Here is a 16,923-nt window from a genome sequence, read left to right as displayed (position 1 = left end):
GAATAAAATACACTAGCATGCAAAATCATGTTTTCCTACCGGAGGACCTGGCAATCCATCTTTTCCATTGATTCCCTGTAACAAAAAACAAAACACAAAACATTTTTTTAACAAATATGCCTATATTTATGTTTTAAAAATATATAGGGTAAAGCTCAATGTGCAGTGCTGGCATTATTACATATTCTGAAGCTGCAGAGGCAGCAGTTTGTGTGGTTACAATACAGAAATACAAATACTTTTGAGACACATGAAATAACAGAGCTCATGGTGATACTGAGCTGCAAGCACATTAAATCTGAGCTGAGAGCAGAGAAAAAAAATATCTTTGGCATCAAGGTGCGCATTAACTTTAATGAGCACACTTTAAATGACAAGTTATATGGAAATTCTGCAAATGTGGAATGTGGACCTGTACATGCACTCTTCCAGTCCCAGCTTAGTCATTATACAGCCACAGGAAAGATTTCTCTTATTCCAGATATTAACCCTGATGCCCCATTATCCTTCTGCTGTTACAGCAACTATGCCTTAATAGTAAGTGGCCAGATCCATTCTTTGGTCCTTAGGACTTGTGGCACTGCACAGTTTCAGCCTCCTGGGCTAAACATATTTCCTTCCCAAAAGAAGGTGGTCTCACTCATACCACCTGCTGGAAGCCATCCCAGGTCCACATTTATCCCCCAGCATGGAATGCGGTAATCATCTGAGAATGCTAGCTGGTGTGGGCCAAAATAACGTCAGAGAATATGTTAACAATTGTACAATGCCAGATAATTGCAAGATAAATACTCTGGCACTGTTTAATTTACTAGGATATACACGGATCTGTAAATGGAGCAAAGTCACTGAGTGAGAAGGAAGGACTTGCATGAGCAAAGGCATAGGAATATTTCCTTCCTTCTCACATTGCAAAGTGGAGTTTTGCACAGATTAGGTGCCTTGGGCCAATTTGCTGCTGAAGTTACAGAAATTCTCTTCTTTCAAGACAGAAGCATAAAGTGGACAAACTGAAATGGTCTGCTTCTCATGCCTGTCCCCAAAACGCCAAGCTCTGGGGGAGATACTGAGTTCTGTGCTATCCTAGCTGAACACTTCTAGAATATAAACTAGGTTGTTTTAAAGCAGCTCAGACAGTGCTGACTACACAGCTGTCACACTTCTATTAAATAAAGAGTTCAGGTTAGACATATCCTAAGTGAATAGTAAATGCTTCAGTTGCAGGGTTGCATCATGTGTATATAGAAGAGTTACAAAGTTTATTCAGAGTCACGAAGCACACGCTTCTCTATCTAAATGAAACCAAGAAGGTATTTTGTTCAACCCATCCTTTATAGACTGTGTTGAGTGTCTGGGTTAATATTCCACTGCTGAAAAAATAAGATGGGACCCTTTATGTCAACAGGATCCAAAGGACCCTCCTAAGACCTTTAAGGGCAACATCTCAGTAACACTAACTATTAAAACATCACAATACCAGGAATTCTTGACTGGATGGTTAATATTGAGCACTGTAGCATTAAGTGTTCTTCAGATGTTACCTAGCCTAACAGAAAACAGGATGTAATCTCATTTCTTTTGTAACTTCTGATAAACTAAGACACATCCTTTTGTAATTAATGTAAATATTGAGTATAAAATTGCTTACTGGTTTTCCTTGTGGCCCTTCTGGCCCAGGGAAGCCTATATCTCCTATCGGTCCTCTTTCACCCTAAGAGAGAAGAAAACATGCATATAAATCTGCATGTAAAATCTTGCATTTGGTGTTTGAAATTTTTGTGTATTATCATAAGAATCCAGAACTCAAATCTGTACTTACGGGTTCCCCCGGCATCCCTGGGGACCCGGGAGATCCTGGCTTTCCCTGGAAAAAGAGAACATGACATTCAAATTACTAGGAAGCAAAAAACAATTTTTCTTAGGTCACAAATAAAAGAGGATAAATATTTGAGTGAAATATTCATATTACTGCTCATTACATACTTTAAGAGAAGAAGAAATATTTTACTAGATCTTTTTAAATATTTGTGGCATGTTAATCTGGCTGTTGCGTACAACATAACTCAATCCCCTGGTCTTCTTTACCCTTTCTCTATACTGAGATAATGACATTTACAACACCATGATTTCATTCTTGAGTAGTCATAGTCAGATCAAAGTTTATTACTGTATATGCAAAATCAAGATTTTTTCCTTCAGGTATGTCCTAGTCCTGATTTTTTTTTAAAGTGAGTTTATTACTGATTTAACGCCTTTTGCAAACTTTCTTCACGATTTTCTTGGGCACTTTTATTGTCATTTTATGTTCGGCCTGCCAGAATTCATAATCCTTTCTCATCTCATCATTTAGATGGTGATTTTAAATGCCTCTAATAAATTATGCCTTGCTTTCAACAACCTATCTGGTTCAGCCCCAACCAAGAATCTATTACCCTGAATCTGCATTTCCCAGAAATATCCTTAGACCAGATCCTCAGCTGCCTTGTACAAGTGAGGGATGTAACACATCAATGCCAGTGACAACTTCAGGAACAACAGGACTGAGGATCTGAGTTGAGGAAATAGGCATTGGTGGTAATTCTTGCAGAATTTCAGCCCAGGTTTCCCTGATAATCTCACTCAGCAGAAAGCCAACGCTAAAATGAGATTTATATTACCAAATGGGAAAAAGGGGCCACTATTCTATCTAGGGAATAATGCCAGGCAAGGTGGACAAATTCTCTTCCAGTAAGATATGTGGATATGTTTCAAAAAATCTTCCTAGACTACTAAACATATTCTCTCTCATGCATCTAATAATTTGTTAATTAAAACTTCTTAGTGTAAAATGTTAAAGCAAATAATTTGAGTGGTTTTTTTTAGAATTAAATGTAATCAACGGAATGTAACTGCATAAATGAGGAAGGGAACTCATTAAATTATTTCATATCCAGCTGGAACAGAGAGCAACAAGAATAAGCCTTGGAACATATCCAGTGGGTACTACACAAAACAAACAATTGTGAACACCCTAACTGGTAACTGCATTATTGATTCACAGCATGAAATATATTTCAGAGTAACAAACTTTGAAACTCTTACAGAGGCTGTACGACTCCGAGAAATACTTCTCTTTTCCCCTTAAGTGTGCAATTTTACTTTGTTTTAGGAGAACATAGCTAAATTAAGCTATTTAAGCTGATGTTCTCTCTTGGAACATACAGTAAATAGACTAAATCAGTGGCTAATGGAAATGGGAGTGCATAGACAAAAGCTTTTCTTTATTTCATGAAACACATTTATAATTTAAAAGCAGCTCCTGAATGTATTGGTAGCTGCCCAAATTTAATAATAAATGTATTTGCATATAAATAACTCCATATTGCCTCCTGAAATATGGATAAATTTTTTTATTAAACTGTGAATACAATCTAAAGAAAAGTTGTCTTCATTTCCTTTAGGAACACAAATGAATAATTGTAATTATATTAGTTACACTTACTTTCACCTACAACCAAGTTTTTTTATGACTTTCAGGAACTTCTGTGAATATCACATGTAAATAGCTGACAAAGCATTCCCCTAAAGTAAATATTTTATCAACTTGATTGCAACCCATGAGGATCTGCATATAACTAACGTTCATAATTTTAATTTGTGATAGAAAGATGCTCAGAAATTCATGTATGCCCAGAAACACAGAAAATGTCTTTATATTAAACTGAGGCAATGAGAAGAATCTCATATACTTTCTTACCTCAGTATAAGCAGCTTCAAATTCCAGCTTTATCATGTATTGACACCATTCCCTCCATATTATTACATTATTCCCTCCATATTATTATTCTAATAATAATATGAACCCTCAGTGGTATTAAAACTCTAATCTCTTTAGGAAAAACACATAATTTTCCATATCTACCTATAAAACATTAGCCAAGAACTGGTGTTCCATAAACAGTTATCGAGATTACAGCTCAGCACCTCATTTGACCTGTTTTTTCAGCTTCTAATAAACTGAGTTTTCTTTAATGAATATACATACCGGTGCCCCTGCTACTCCTGGTGTGCCAGCTGGTCCACGGTCACCCTGAAGAAAAGATAAATCTATACTTAAATGGTAACACTCAAAACAGAAATTTGTGTGTGGATTCCCATTAAAGCCTGAAGAAGGATTATTCAATGAAATGAAAATGAGGACAAGATCCAGCCTTTGCTGAATGCTAATATTTAGCTCTGCTACTGACTCATTTTACAGACTTGAGCAAGTAACTTAAATCCTTTGTTTAGTTTCTCTTCTATAATGTCATAATTTCCATGCTATCCCTTATACTCTGTTTGAAGCTTTCCTTGAAAAGGGATGCAAAGCGCCTGACTTATCTGTAGCATTCCAAATAATCATTTGTGGTCATGACAATGACTACAATTCACATAGGGTAATTCGCTATCACATCAATGTCCCCGTATTTCAGATATAACTTTCAAAGAAGTTTTCGCCTCCCTGCTATGCAGTCATCCATTTGCTGCAAGACAGCATCCTCAATCTGCTTGTGCCGTGGTCCTTCCAGGGCAAAGTTTCTCCTTTTAGCATACAGCCAGCTTCATCTATGCTTTAAGCTAAGACAATGGTTTTTCTGCTGGAGCTGATGAGTTATGGGCACAAATTCACCTTTTTCTCTTCAGAGGACTATAACCCAAAGCAGACAGACAGAGCTCGCCAATGGGAAGACCCTACACAATGAGATTTGCCGTAACTCGCTGCTGACACGTATGGGTCTGTAACAGTACACTCTGCTAGCGTAGCGCTGGTTAGAAATGTAAGAAAAAAATCAGGCACCTACTTTCTATAACCATGCCAGAAAAGTCCTGGCACAGTTAAAGCTATACTAGCAGCGGAATAGTTTGTGAGTGGAGTTTACGTTACCTGGGGCTGCTTTGCAAAAGCTCCACCAACATAATGTAATGATAATGCTGGGAATTAGAAACACTTTGTTACACAGATGACAAGTGAAATGTCTGACCTTGTGTCTGGATGGAGAAGCTTACTTAAAGGCCACAGTTCAACCTCTCTTGCTCTGGAGGCTAAGAGAAGTCACTTAATGCAAGTTCACCCCTCCGTGAGGAACACAACGTGCACCTCAGGAACACTTGAGCACTGAATGTCTGCGGCAGGGCACTGCACTCTGTCCCTGTGGTTATTCTGGACCCAGAACTTGTATCATGGTGTTCCCCCTACCTGTCAGCTCTGACAGTGAAGCTCAAAATTCCTAACATTCCCCTTGCAACTTTTTTTCTTTTAAGGACTATTCTGGTCCTTTCAGCAATGTGATTTGCAGCGTGGCTGCACAAACCAGTGTATCCTCACAGGTGAGGGAAGGGACATTGCACCCCAAGGGCACAAAGTTTCTTAAGCCAGTTCATGAAATTATCGTGAAATTACAGCCAACATTGTCTGTGGAAGATGGCATTCTGTTACACAGAGGTACCTAATAGTTTTAAATTAAAAAACTAGCATGCACTACACTGTGGGGACTGGCAGCAGACTCTGGGACTCTGCTCATTTATTTGCACCAGAAATGTGGAATTTTGACCAAAGTTAGTTATGGAAAGGGTATATTTTTACTTTGTGAAAGGGCCAAACACTCACTTAGCTTGTTTATACTACCTGATCCAATGTTTATTCCCTTTATTTAATTCTTGTCCTCACTTTGTTTCAGTTAGACCTGTGTTTTTAATTTAGAAATCAGACTAGTCTTTAATTGCTTGTAAACTGTAGTCTTCCAGAGATAGAATCATCTCATGTAATTTAAACATCTAGTACAGACATCCATCTTAGATCCTGTGACTCCCCATTCTGCACAAGTAGGAGCAATGCACAGTGGTATCGGAAGTGAAACTTTTAATTTACATTGCTTTTTGATGAAACACAAGTTTCAGTAAACTATTTTTGTATGAGGTCATTGAATAACATGTAATTCAAAATGCTGATAAATATTCCATTTTCAAGAAGTATTTACTTTTTCTTCTTAAATTTAGAAGCTATAAACAAAATCAATCTGTTTTCACTGATAGAAAACATAATTTACAGATATTTTCATTTCTCCACCAAGTTTTTTGTACTTTGCAACACTTAGCAATTAATACCAAAATCTTGAAATTTTTAGCATTTCGTGACAAGCATTTCTCTAAATTCGTATCAGCCTCCACAACTAGTAAATGAAAGGCTGAAATATGCCACCGGCTGAAGGAAAAGATCATTTCCTAGCACTGGAATGCAGACGAACTACAGGAAGGAGCTGGAGAATATGATACGGTTCGGGATGTGCTACACTGGCATCACACATGTAGTATGGAGTGCAAGAAAAGCAAACCAGAAACAAGGGGCCTTTTTTAGAATAATGAGTAACAGCCAGAGAAGAGAGATTTTTGCTCACTTTGTAGCAGGATGCAATACAACAGGAACTGTAGGGAATAGTCTCTCCCTCTATTTCTACTCGTCTATATTTTTACACTCATCTGAAATAGTCTTTTTTCTTTTGTATGGATGTCTTGCATGCACTAAGTCTAGAATGATTCAGGTATAAAATTTTCTTCAGATCTTTAACTATGCTGTAAGTCTTAGAACATGACAGACTGTTAAGCATAAGAAAATGTTCAATAAAGAACTAGCGACCATACTTAGGAACATGTTAACTATATTACTATCAAGTAATAAATATATAATTTAGTATATGGTTGTGTTCTGCCAGATTAAGAAAACAAAATATTACAAGACCTCCTACACACAATTTTCAATTTGAGGAAAATGAAGTTTATGTTGGGTGAGTATATGCTTTAGATCTGCATAAAGCAAAAAAAGGAAATACATATAAATATGCAAATATTTTCCACACAGAAACATTAACTTACACAAAAAAATTCAAACAAGATTTCAGGAAACGTTTAGCTGCAGATAGCCGCCACTAAGAAGCCATGATTTCTTTTTAAGAGTCCTACCTTTTCACCTGGGAGTCCTTCCAGTCCTGGTAATCCCATTGCTCCTGGGTCTCCCTGATTTTTTATTTTTTTAAAAAATTAAAGAGAATTGCATACGTTAGAATTTCCATACTCTACATGAGAAATGTTGAACAGCAAGGAACCGCAGATTCTTTAACACGAGATTAGTAAAACAGCTAACCAGTTATTAGGAGAACAGATTTTGTTATGCCTCGTTTTAGTTTACTTTTAGTTTAATCTGCGAATTAAGCTTTTCCTAGAAGCACTGTCCAAATATTTGCAACGACAATCTGAATTCTGATGAAGCATGTAATCCGGGAGACTGCCCTCCAGTGTTCTTGCAAGCCAAGGTCAACTCTAAAGTACCTGCAGGCCACGGAGCCCAAGGGTATAAGCATAAACTGTCAACCAGAGAACCAACCTCCAAGCAATTCTGTGCTCTGTTCCCTAAACAAAGCTTACTCTGCAGCAAGGGGCACACCAACTAGGTCCCTGTGTAGGTCTTCATGTTTGGAAATAAAACCAGAAACATGCTCCACTGAAATAATTTTAACGTGTAGAGTTTGGAGGCGCTTTTAATCCTTTTGCTTTTTTAAAATAAAATAGGTAATTTACCACAGAGATTTAAACTACAGTCAACAATTTCAGCATTTCAGTAATTCTCAGTTAAATAAAAAGCCACAGCAAATTCCCATCTGCATTTCATGAAGTCTCTTACAGATCTCACTTTCCACACCTAAGCTCTGTTTGGGAGATGGTACTTCCTAAGCAGGAAGTGCATGCTGATAGAGAAAGATGTATTCAGCTTCTAGGCATTAAGGTGAAACAAAAAAGAGCTTTTGTGACTTCTTCTGAAAACAGATTAATCAACTATTTCAGGAAACTACCTCATAACTCCATGTTTGTCTGTCAGTGCTGAGGGGTTCTGTTTTGGATTCCTTATTGTCCTTGAGGAACACAGTTTTCCCATTGGTTTATAGATCAAAGTTCGGGTTCTGATATAGCTGTCTTTCCATTAACACTTGGCAAGGAATCAGACATGACCCTAGGCCCTGCATGGGTTGGCTGAGTGGAGATTATGCACCAGGTCATGCATGATAGATTAATTCCTAGCCATCTCCTGAAAATATTACTTTCCCATACCACCTTGATCTTGGCTGCGTTAGTCTGACCTAGCTGCACTTAATACTGCTGCTGTTTTTGCATAGATACTGTTCTGTGCCTGCACTGGTGGGAAAAAAAGATGCAACCAAAAGGTACTGGCATGCTCCTTTCATGAGCAGAGACATTTCTCAGTAGTTTCACACTGACACTGAAGAGAAAAACTCCATGATAGGGACCCAAGTCAGAAGACATGAATCCTTCAACAGCAGAAGACACTCATTATCATAATTTTCCAAATACTGTGACCTGATGTGTTCAGACAAGACCAGTCTCTAGGGACATTTAAACAGTCTATGTGTTGTGTTTTGACCCGATACTTTAGTACCAGGCATCCAAGATGTTGACTGAACCATTTCCTTATTTATTTTGTCCAAGACTAACAACACAAAGACAGAACAGCAGCTGGAGAGGTCAAGTGTCAGCTCCTTGGTGGTTGAATGAGCTCTTGAGTGTGTTAAGGAACTCCCTAAGTATTTCTGTGAAGTAGCAATTTGTTTCATGAGTAACAGACATAGCTGTTCTGTTCTTTACTGGAAGGGATGTGATTTTGTTTCAAAAATGATCTCTCCAACATTCTTCAGTTTCCTGATCTTTATCAAGTAGACAATTTATCAGCAGATCACAGGGAACACAGCCTGACTGGGCACAATTTTTATTCCTATCTCAGCTTCTACTGCTTTTATCAGCATATTTTTCTCAGCAGTTTCCATTAGCTGACACATGGTGCTCATCCTGATTCAGTCATACTGCCTGAAGTTTGAAACAGGTCTGCTAGACACAGATCTACCACACTGACCATGAAGGAGCAGTACCTGTTTCACTGCTTTGCAGTGTTGTGGTGCTGTAGCTACCACTATGCAGTTATGTGATGTTCCATAGACTTGAAAAAGAAGTACACAAATGTACTGAAATTTTAACTGCTGTGGAAGCACCTTCCAATTTTTAAAACAATATCCATTTAAAATTACATTTGATGCTATCATACTTTCTGGGTATTTTCATTGACGTCCAGTCATCAAGACACAACACCTGCAAGTTTCAACTTTGTCACCTTCAAGGCTAGGATCTGTAGTGACAAATCACAAGCTAGTGACAAATACAGTTTCTCTATTATAAAGGCAAGTTGCATACACATGCCAAAGACTTTGGAAAAAATGCACACCCAGTCAGGATTTGGATCTACATTCTGCTGGTGGCTAGCTCTACGCAACTGCTCCAGTCTTGCACAAATTGTCCATTTGCATAATTTTTAAAGAAAGATCATGTGAAAAGGACATAACACACTACTTAAAGGAAAAAAATATCAAAAAGTTAAAATAGATACGCTTTTGAATGTCAGACTTAGAGCTGCAAGATATAGTGGCTCCCATGACCATCATCATTTTGCTCACCAGAAGCAACGTGATCACACTGTAATAGTCATGCCATTTTCAAACAAAACACCAACTTCTAGTTATTAGGAGCCATCACGATGTAGCACATTGTCCATTCTCCCTTATAATCTTCAAACTAAATGTTGAGAAAATCTAATAACTCTAAGGTATCTTCTACCTTTATTTCACATCCTTTATCCTTAGATATATCTAGCAGCAATATATCGGCATATATATATATATATATATATTTTGGCAGCGATGAATCCACAAGCAGTTAATAATATGTTCAGTCATTTGTTATATTACCACTTAGAACTATCTATCAGAAGTTGCAAAATTTGCAAGCCTGGCAATGAAAAGGGCTTTTTCAGAGGTACTGATTCTGCAGGAAGTAAGCTACCTGCTAAAGAACGTTAATGGACCCTTCCACCCTTGTGACTAGGATCATGTGTTGAACTACTTGGGGTGTTGTCTAACATGACCAAAAAAATACATACATACATACCACTCTGCCGGGATCTCCTTTTGGACCCTGTAAAGAAATGAAGTGGAAAAACATTTACAAAAGAACAGTTACACAATAAGATGACTTTTTTTATTTATTTATTACTGCATTATGAGTATAGTTTGCTTATGCAGTGCATTTAGAATCAGTATTAGATCCACCCCTCTCAGTTGAGTAATATAGTGTAAAATTTCAGTAACATTTGGTTTTTGTTTTGCTGTTCCAGAATACCAAGAATTGCTCTTGTGATCTGGTGCAAGCCCGTGACTACAAATGGAACATAATGTAATGCTTCATAGACTTTATAGAATCATTTAGTTTGGAAAAGACCTTTAAGATCATCAAGTCTAATTGTTAACCCAAGACTGCCAAGTCCACCACTAAACCACGTCCCTAAGCACTTACTGATGGCTACAACATTTTTATGTGGTTACCAAAATGACAATCATCTTAAAACAGTAGAACCTGCCTGTGATACTAACAAGACGGAGGTCCTAAATAAGTGCACAGCATCTTTGGCTCCACAGAACCAAAGCAAGAGTGTCCAGCTGCAAGGTGGCGCATCTGAACTCTGCAGCATGGAAGACACGCGCCCTGTACTACTGACACAATGTAATTCTTAGTTTTACACATTTTTTTCTTCACTGCAGCTGCATACAGTTAATCAGTAACAGAATTGAGATCAGAATTCAAGAACTTCTAATTTCCTGCACCAAATTTGATCTGTTACAAAACTACACCATCACTAACTATAAATATATATTACACATTTTAGGATATTAGGATACTTTCACCAAAGTGTCAAATACAAAATGATGTACCATTTTTGCAGCCTTTATTTTCTAGGGTAAAATACTTAAACTACTCTCCAAAATGGGCTAAAATGCTTGACGGACACATAAAATCACATACTTCATAATATACTACATACTAATTACGTCCTTATGTTTTCTATCTTTCACATATAAAATCAAACTCCATGCCACTTACCAAAACTGCATGCAACTAACCAATCCTCTGTTACTATGTTAATTAACTATTAGAAATTACATTTCTGTTAATACTTACTGGAGGTCCTGGTGGACCTGGATAACTAGCAACACTTGCGCCTCCCTGTAACAGCAAGTTTAAAAGTTGAGTTGGGCCAAAATCAGGTGTTGATCAAAAAAAAAAAAAAAAAAGCATTGAAGAGAAATACCTGGAGTTTATATAGGCTGCTCATTCCATTTCTTTCATTGTAAGGCATACCCTTTAAACATAAAAATCATGTAAGCATCACAACTATGAATTATAAAGGCAGAACTCTTACCCTGTTGTAGCCCCATAGCTTAGGAAAGCTGTGGTATCATTTTTGCTCTTGATCCGTTTTTCAAAGATTACAGACATTTCAGTAAGAACAAAAGATACATACCAATACAGCTTGGGACATTTTTTGATTTACAAAATCAGACACCTGTAAATCTTGGTGTATGTTACATTTTGGTATTATTATTATAATACTCTGGATTTAATTTGTGTTAGGTATCCAGCTAATTTGGAGTCCAGTGAGGTCCACAGACCCAAGCTGTCTAAATTACCGTAACAACACTGGACACCAAGGTTAACTCATTTGACGAAGTTTCTAGGATGGCTTTAGCAACCTGAACTTAATCAGTGATGAATCACAAGAAAAAAAAAGAATAGAGAATCCTTTTGCAAAAAGACATTGATGTCTTTTTGCACTATTAATATATATTAGATTAGCTGTCAGTTCTTTATATTACATTACATTTTACACACAGGCCTATTGTTCTAATATAAAATTCAAAATATAAAAAAAAAATCTCACCGGAGGCCCAGGTGGTCCAGGTTTCCCAGGCGAACCTTCACTACCCTAGTACAGCAAGAAATTCATTGAACTAATTTACTGTAACTAATGTCCAGAGCTATTCCATACCCAAGCTATGATGACCACAGTGACAATAAACAGGAGATTCCAAAATCTCATCACTATGATTCAGTTAAAAGCACTGTATTATTTGGAACAAGTCTGCCAGAATTTTTCAGTGACTTCATTGGATCTTATTAAACATATGTCAGTGAGACACTTTGGCTGCATATTTAAAACTATTAAGGCTACAGAAGTCAAGCTAAGTGTTCAAAGGCAATAATTAGCTCACCAGAAAAATGTAATTGTTTATGCTAGGGTAATTTCCAAATGGTTCCACTAATTGATAGAAACTGTCAGCCTCCAAAGAATGATTTGGTGCACTTCACAGGGAACAGAAATACTATACTTTAGAAAGGATATTACATGATCATTTCTAAAATGTGTTCTCCATATGAAGGAAGGAGGAGGAAATCACTCTGGCTATATTTCAGTTTACTTCATCACCCTTCAGACATCTGAATTTTGCCCTTTTTTACCGATGAGACACTAGTTCCAGAGCAGTGGCTTCTCATTCCCACCAGTATGTGAACTGTAAACAAGGAACTAACAAAGACTTGTGTTTTGCATTCAGTTGTGTAGAAAGGAAGTAAGTGTGGTAAATTTTTGTTACTATGGTCTGCAAGGAGACAGGTCTCAATTAGTCTTTATACTGACATGATTTCAGAGTTTACAAAATAGTATCCTTTCTTACTCATACTAGAATCAAGGTTTTGTAGAGTATTAGTAGGATCACATACATGGATGTGGCAGTGCTATGCCTGGAAAACTCCAGGCTAAAGCTGAAAAAAATTTCAGAAAAGTGTATTCATATACAAAATGGAGAACTTGTCCCAGCAAAAAAATCGCAGCAGACTAAGTTTGTGCCTGGTGTATTTCACTGATCTGAGGTTCCCAAGAAATTAATGTGACCTCTTACTTATAATGGATAATACTGACTGCTTGATAAAAAACACTGCTATAACAGTGTGAATTAAGTATAAAGGAAATACATATTTTTGCAGAATAACTTCTATTCAATAACTTTCACTACTTGTGAAGCCCTTTTGAAGTATGCAATTACTTTTGACAATACTGGTAAAAGAATGAGAAGCACAGCAAGTAGTAACTAGTCTCATAAATATACTATCTCACAAATGTATTTTCACTTTTATAAATCTTATATAATATGTGATATTTAGAGTTCATTCTCTAACTTACATACTCGACAAGTACTACGCTTCAAAATACAAGCCCAGACGTATGGCATCTGTTTGGGGAAAGTAATTGCATGAAGACACAAATAAAAATGAATTTGGAAATGTACATCAGGTTCTTGTTTGCCATCTCTGTTAAAAAAACCTGAAACATAGGAGCATAAGGGGATTGCAGAACCTTCACAGATTTTTACCAAGACTAAAAAGAAAGAATACCTTTTCGCCTTTTGACCCTGCCGGACCAGGATGTCCAGGTCGTCCTGTGACTCCCTGCACAACACAGTATTGGTTTATATTAGTTAAGAAACAATGAAATACAGTATTTTTGCATTGCGGTTTAGTTTTTAAAGCTTGTACTTTCTGAAGGTGATTGAAACCTAATCATGCTGCTCCTCCAGGTTTAAATATTTCTCTTCTGTTTGATGCAGCAGCTGTGTCCTTCTGATAAGCCCTTTGAAGGGTAAAACTCATGTTTGTGGTTGCATTTTCACCTTGGCAGACTAAATGCACTGACCTTACTGGCACCTCTCTATATTGCTGAGAATCATGTTTTACTGCTAAAATACCATTTTACATATTCCACATTAAACTTGCTAAATGTGTTACAACTTTTGAAAGAAGGGAAGCATTAGTACTGCCAGCAACCTAGGAATGAATAATGATCATACTAACTAATGTGATGCCAGCCAGTACGTAGAAAATAAAACTTAAAAAAGTTTCAAAGAGTTTTCCCAGAAATACCAACATTTTAAATTATATTTTTCAGTGACTTGTAATATCATCAGCTTATTCTCATACTTTTTTATTGTGAAACCAAGTGATTACTTGGTTTCAGCATTCAATGTTTATAGAATGCCTAGCTGGAATTATTTTTAGATTTTTATTACTAACATTATTATTGTAACTTGGGTAAGAATACATAAACAACTGCAATTTTTCACGTTGTAAGTCATGTAACCTCACAGACTCGCTAGTAATGACAAAACTCCAAATCCGTTTAAGTTGCATAAACTTTGAGCTCAGACAATAACAGTATTTTCAGCAACATCAGCTCACAGCATAGTTTCTTTTATTAGAGCCAGTATGGGTAAGATTTTATTACTCTTCAAAAAGCCAAAAGAAGCTAAGAATATGAAGTTTTGCTTGATAGTTATAGCAACCTCTGCAGAGATACATTAGGTCACAGATGACACCACACACTTACAGATGGTCCACTGGGTCCTGGCATGCCTGGCAGTCCAGGAGCACCTTGAAGGCCCTGGAAATTAAGAGAGCATATGTCTTATTTCCTTTCCCACTTATACCTCAAAAACTACTTATATTCAGCATGTCCAGCAGTGTTATAACTATATAATATAACTATATTAGAGTGTATTTTCATCTACAAGGTTGGCATTAGTTTTAGGAATGAAAAAAAACACCATGCAGGAGAGAGATCATTGAACAAAGTTAGAGGCAACTTCTTGCTTGACTGATAAATAATACTTGTACTTCAGCCTTTCAGATTGTTGCCTTATGTCCTATATATCTTTTTGGTTTTAGTTGTGCAGGTAAAAGCAAGACAACTTCTGCTTCTGGCTTCTCCTTAGAGATTAATTTTCTGTCATTAAAAGTTTTTTTTGCTGGTGAGAAGACATCTACTCAGACTTCTTAATGTTACCTGATGCTATCTATATGCAGTAATGCTTTCTGCCTGATATATAGATTTTGCCTTTTTGATAACAGAACATGACATTTTTCATGGTATTTAATGACCTACTTTCCTGCTCTTACTCTGCTTGATTGCCTGGAAATCGATGGATGCCGGTATCCACTTACAAAACACACAGGTGTGTGCAACTTACTACAGTGGATACAGATAGAATTTGAGACAAGTCTGCAAGCCACTAAAGTCTTTTCTCTGCCACACCAGGCCTAGGTGCAATTTCAGACATGCAGAAGTCATGTACTAATGAGAGCTAATTACTCTTGGTTCCCCCCATAATCCATGAAGGGAAACAGGTCCCTCCAAGCAGTGATTACTTTTATCTGTACAGGTGTAGAAGAATGGCTGCAGAAGCGTGGCCACGGAACCCCTGAGGGTCTGCACAAACCACGCCTGGAGTGCACAATCCAGGCCTGAAATTAGAAGTGTACTGGAATTAGAATTGTGCTGAAGTTGTTGTGCTGAAGTTAACAAGACAGCGGCCTTGATCTATTCTTGAATCCTGAGACCAAGTAACTTTATTGTAATAACAGGCCGTGGCTGTAACAAGCTGCAGCTGTTAGGGAAGACATGTGCAAGGCCAAGGGAGATGGGGAACAGAATGTGGATAAAGGGAGTAACAAACCGCAAGGCTAAAGCATAGCTAATGCAAATAGCTGCAAGGACAGAATGCTTGTTCCAATCATGATAATTAGTGGTGTGTGAGCAGCGCGTGCTTAGGGGCTAATAACCAATTATATGTTTCCTTTGGGAACATGCTTGTGTATTGAGGCTATATAAGAAGTGTTAGAAGCCAATAAAGATGAGCAAGATGCATAACTCATATTGAGTAATTTCTTGACTCCGGCAGACCCCTCTCCCAACATACAGGGTGCCTACCCTCTGACAGGAGGAATCACCTCAGAAAAAGTGTATTTCTCACGTTAAATGCAGTGTTTAAGAAGACATGGCTAAGGAGGTAGTCTAGAAAACCACAGCAGTGTGGAGCCCTGAAATAGGGCCTCTGAGGGAGAGACTGAGGGAAAAACTTCAGACAGAAATAAACCAGGAAAGATGCGGAGATGGAGACACACATTGATTTTCCCTTTCTTGCACCTATACGGAAGACATTGATCCACCTCTGCAGCTTTTCGGAGTGGCAATCCAACTGCTAATGTGTTCTCTGCTCATTTTTAATTACTTTGACTGTACAGTCACCCAGAAAATGAATACGAAGCCAAAGGAATATTTTCTGTAACTCTTATTACTGATGTTAGAAAAACCCTCCAACAAAGAGCTTCAAACAAAGCTTCAACAAAGATTAAAGGGCTGTTCAAAAGCACATGAAAGTTAATGAGCCTATATCAAAGAGCTTCAGGTGGGCTTCTCAATCTCTCTTCCCATTCTCATGCTAACCAAATCATAAAAATAAAAATAAATGCATTCTTTCAAAATTCATACATTTGTAAAAGAGTTGTTTTTAAACTTTGTAAATTCTTTCATGTGTGTTTCTGAAAATAAATTCACTTGCGCCCTCATAATGTCATAATCAAAAGCTGCTGCTAAACACTAAAGATGTCAGAGCTAAGCAGCTAACCAGTTATCAAACAGCAAAGCAGCATGTGAATAGCTAACTTACTAACACAGCACAACACCCTACTAAATCAATAATAATAAAAAAAATATTAGAATGAATGTACTCTGGAGTCCTTTAAAAAATAAATCAACTAACTGCCAGTTATAATCTTGCCTTTCCCTTACTACCTTTGTAATTGTCTCTAGTATCTCACTTGATTTTCAGCAGTTATATAGTATCTGAATAGTTGAAACTGTTTTACTAATGCCTCAGATTGTTAGGGTTGAATTGTAGAGGTACCCTACAGGGCACGCTAAGGATGTGTTACTTTCCCATTTATTTTTTAAGTAAAATTCTGCTCGGGCTTCGCTTATGGCTGCCCCATCATTTTAAGGTATATGTTCTAAATTAAACTTTAGGAAGCACTTGCTTTTAAGAAGCAAAACCATAATGAGCTCTATAGATTGTGTGAAAACAGGAGGAAAAATAAGCATGATAATTTAATCTGACAATCTGCTAA

General features: G+C 37.2%; 1 protein-coding gene across 4 annotated transcripts in view; it reads right to left on the bottom strand.

Moving 5' to 3' along the window:
* The window catches only part of COL19A1 (collagen type XIX alpha 1 chain), a 203,936-nt gene that overhangs the window by 24,920 nt on the left and 162,093 nt on the right, over window positions 1-16,923 (bottom strand). For all 4 annotated transcript variants that reach the window (XM_055810411.1, XM_013299754.3, XM_055810412.1 and 1 more), the window contains 11 exons: window positions 14,348-14,401; window positions 13,360-13,413; window positions 11,849-11,893; window positions 11,219-11,269; window positions 11,089-11,133; window positions 10,021-10,047; window positions 6,976-7,029; window positions 4,025-4,069; window positions 1,820-1,864; window positions 1,649-1,711; window positions 40-75 (listed from right to left, as the gene is read on the bottom strand). In XM_055810411.1, the coding sequence (XP_055666386.1) occupies window positions 40-75; window positions 1,649-1,711; window positions 1,820-1,864; window positions 4,025-4,069; window positions 6,976-7,029; window positions 10,021-10,047; window positions 11,089-11,133; window positions 11,219-11,269; window positions 11,849-11,893; window positions 13,360-13,413; window positions 14,348-14,401 (519 nt within the window). The remainder of the gene's footprint in view (window positions 1-39; window positions 76-1,648; window positions 1,712-1,819; window positions 1,865-4,024; window positions 4,070-6,975; window positions 7,030-10,020; window positions 10,048-11,088; window positions 11,134-11,218; window positions 11,270-11,848; window positions 11,894-13,359; window positions 13,414-14,347; window positions 14,402-16,923) is intronic.

This window comes from Falco peregrinus, chromosome 7, assembly GCF_023634155.1.
Source record: "Falco peregrinus isolate bFalPer1 chromosome 7, bFalPer1.pri, whole genome shotgun sequence".
Lineage (NCBI taxonomy): Eukaryota > Metazoa > Chordata > Aves > Falconiformes > Falconidae > Falco > Falco peregrinus.
Note: the sequence above shows the minus strand (reverse complement) of the source record. Positions and strands in the feature narration are given on the sequence as shown.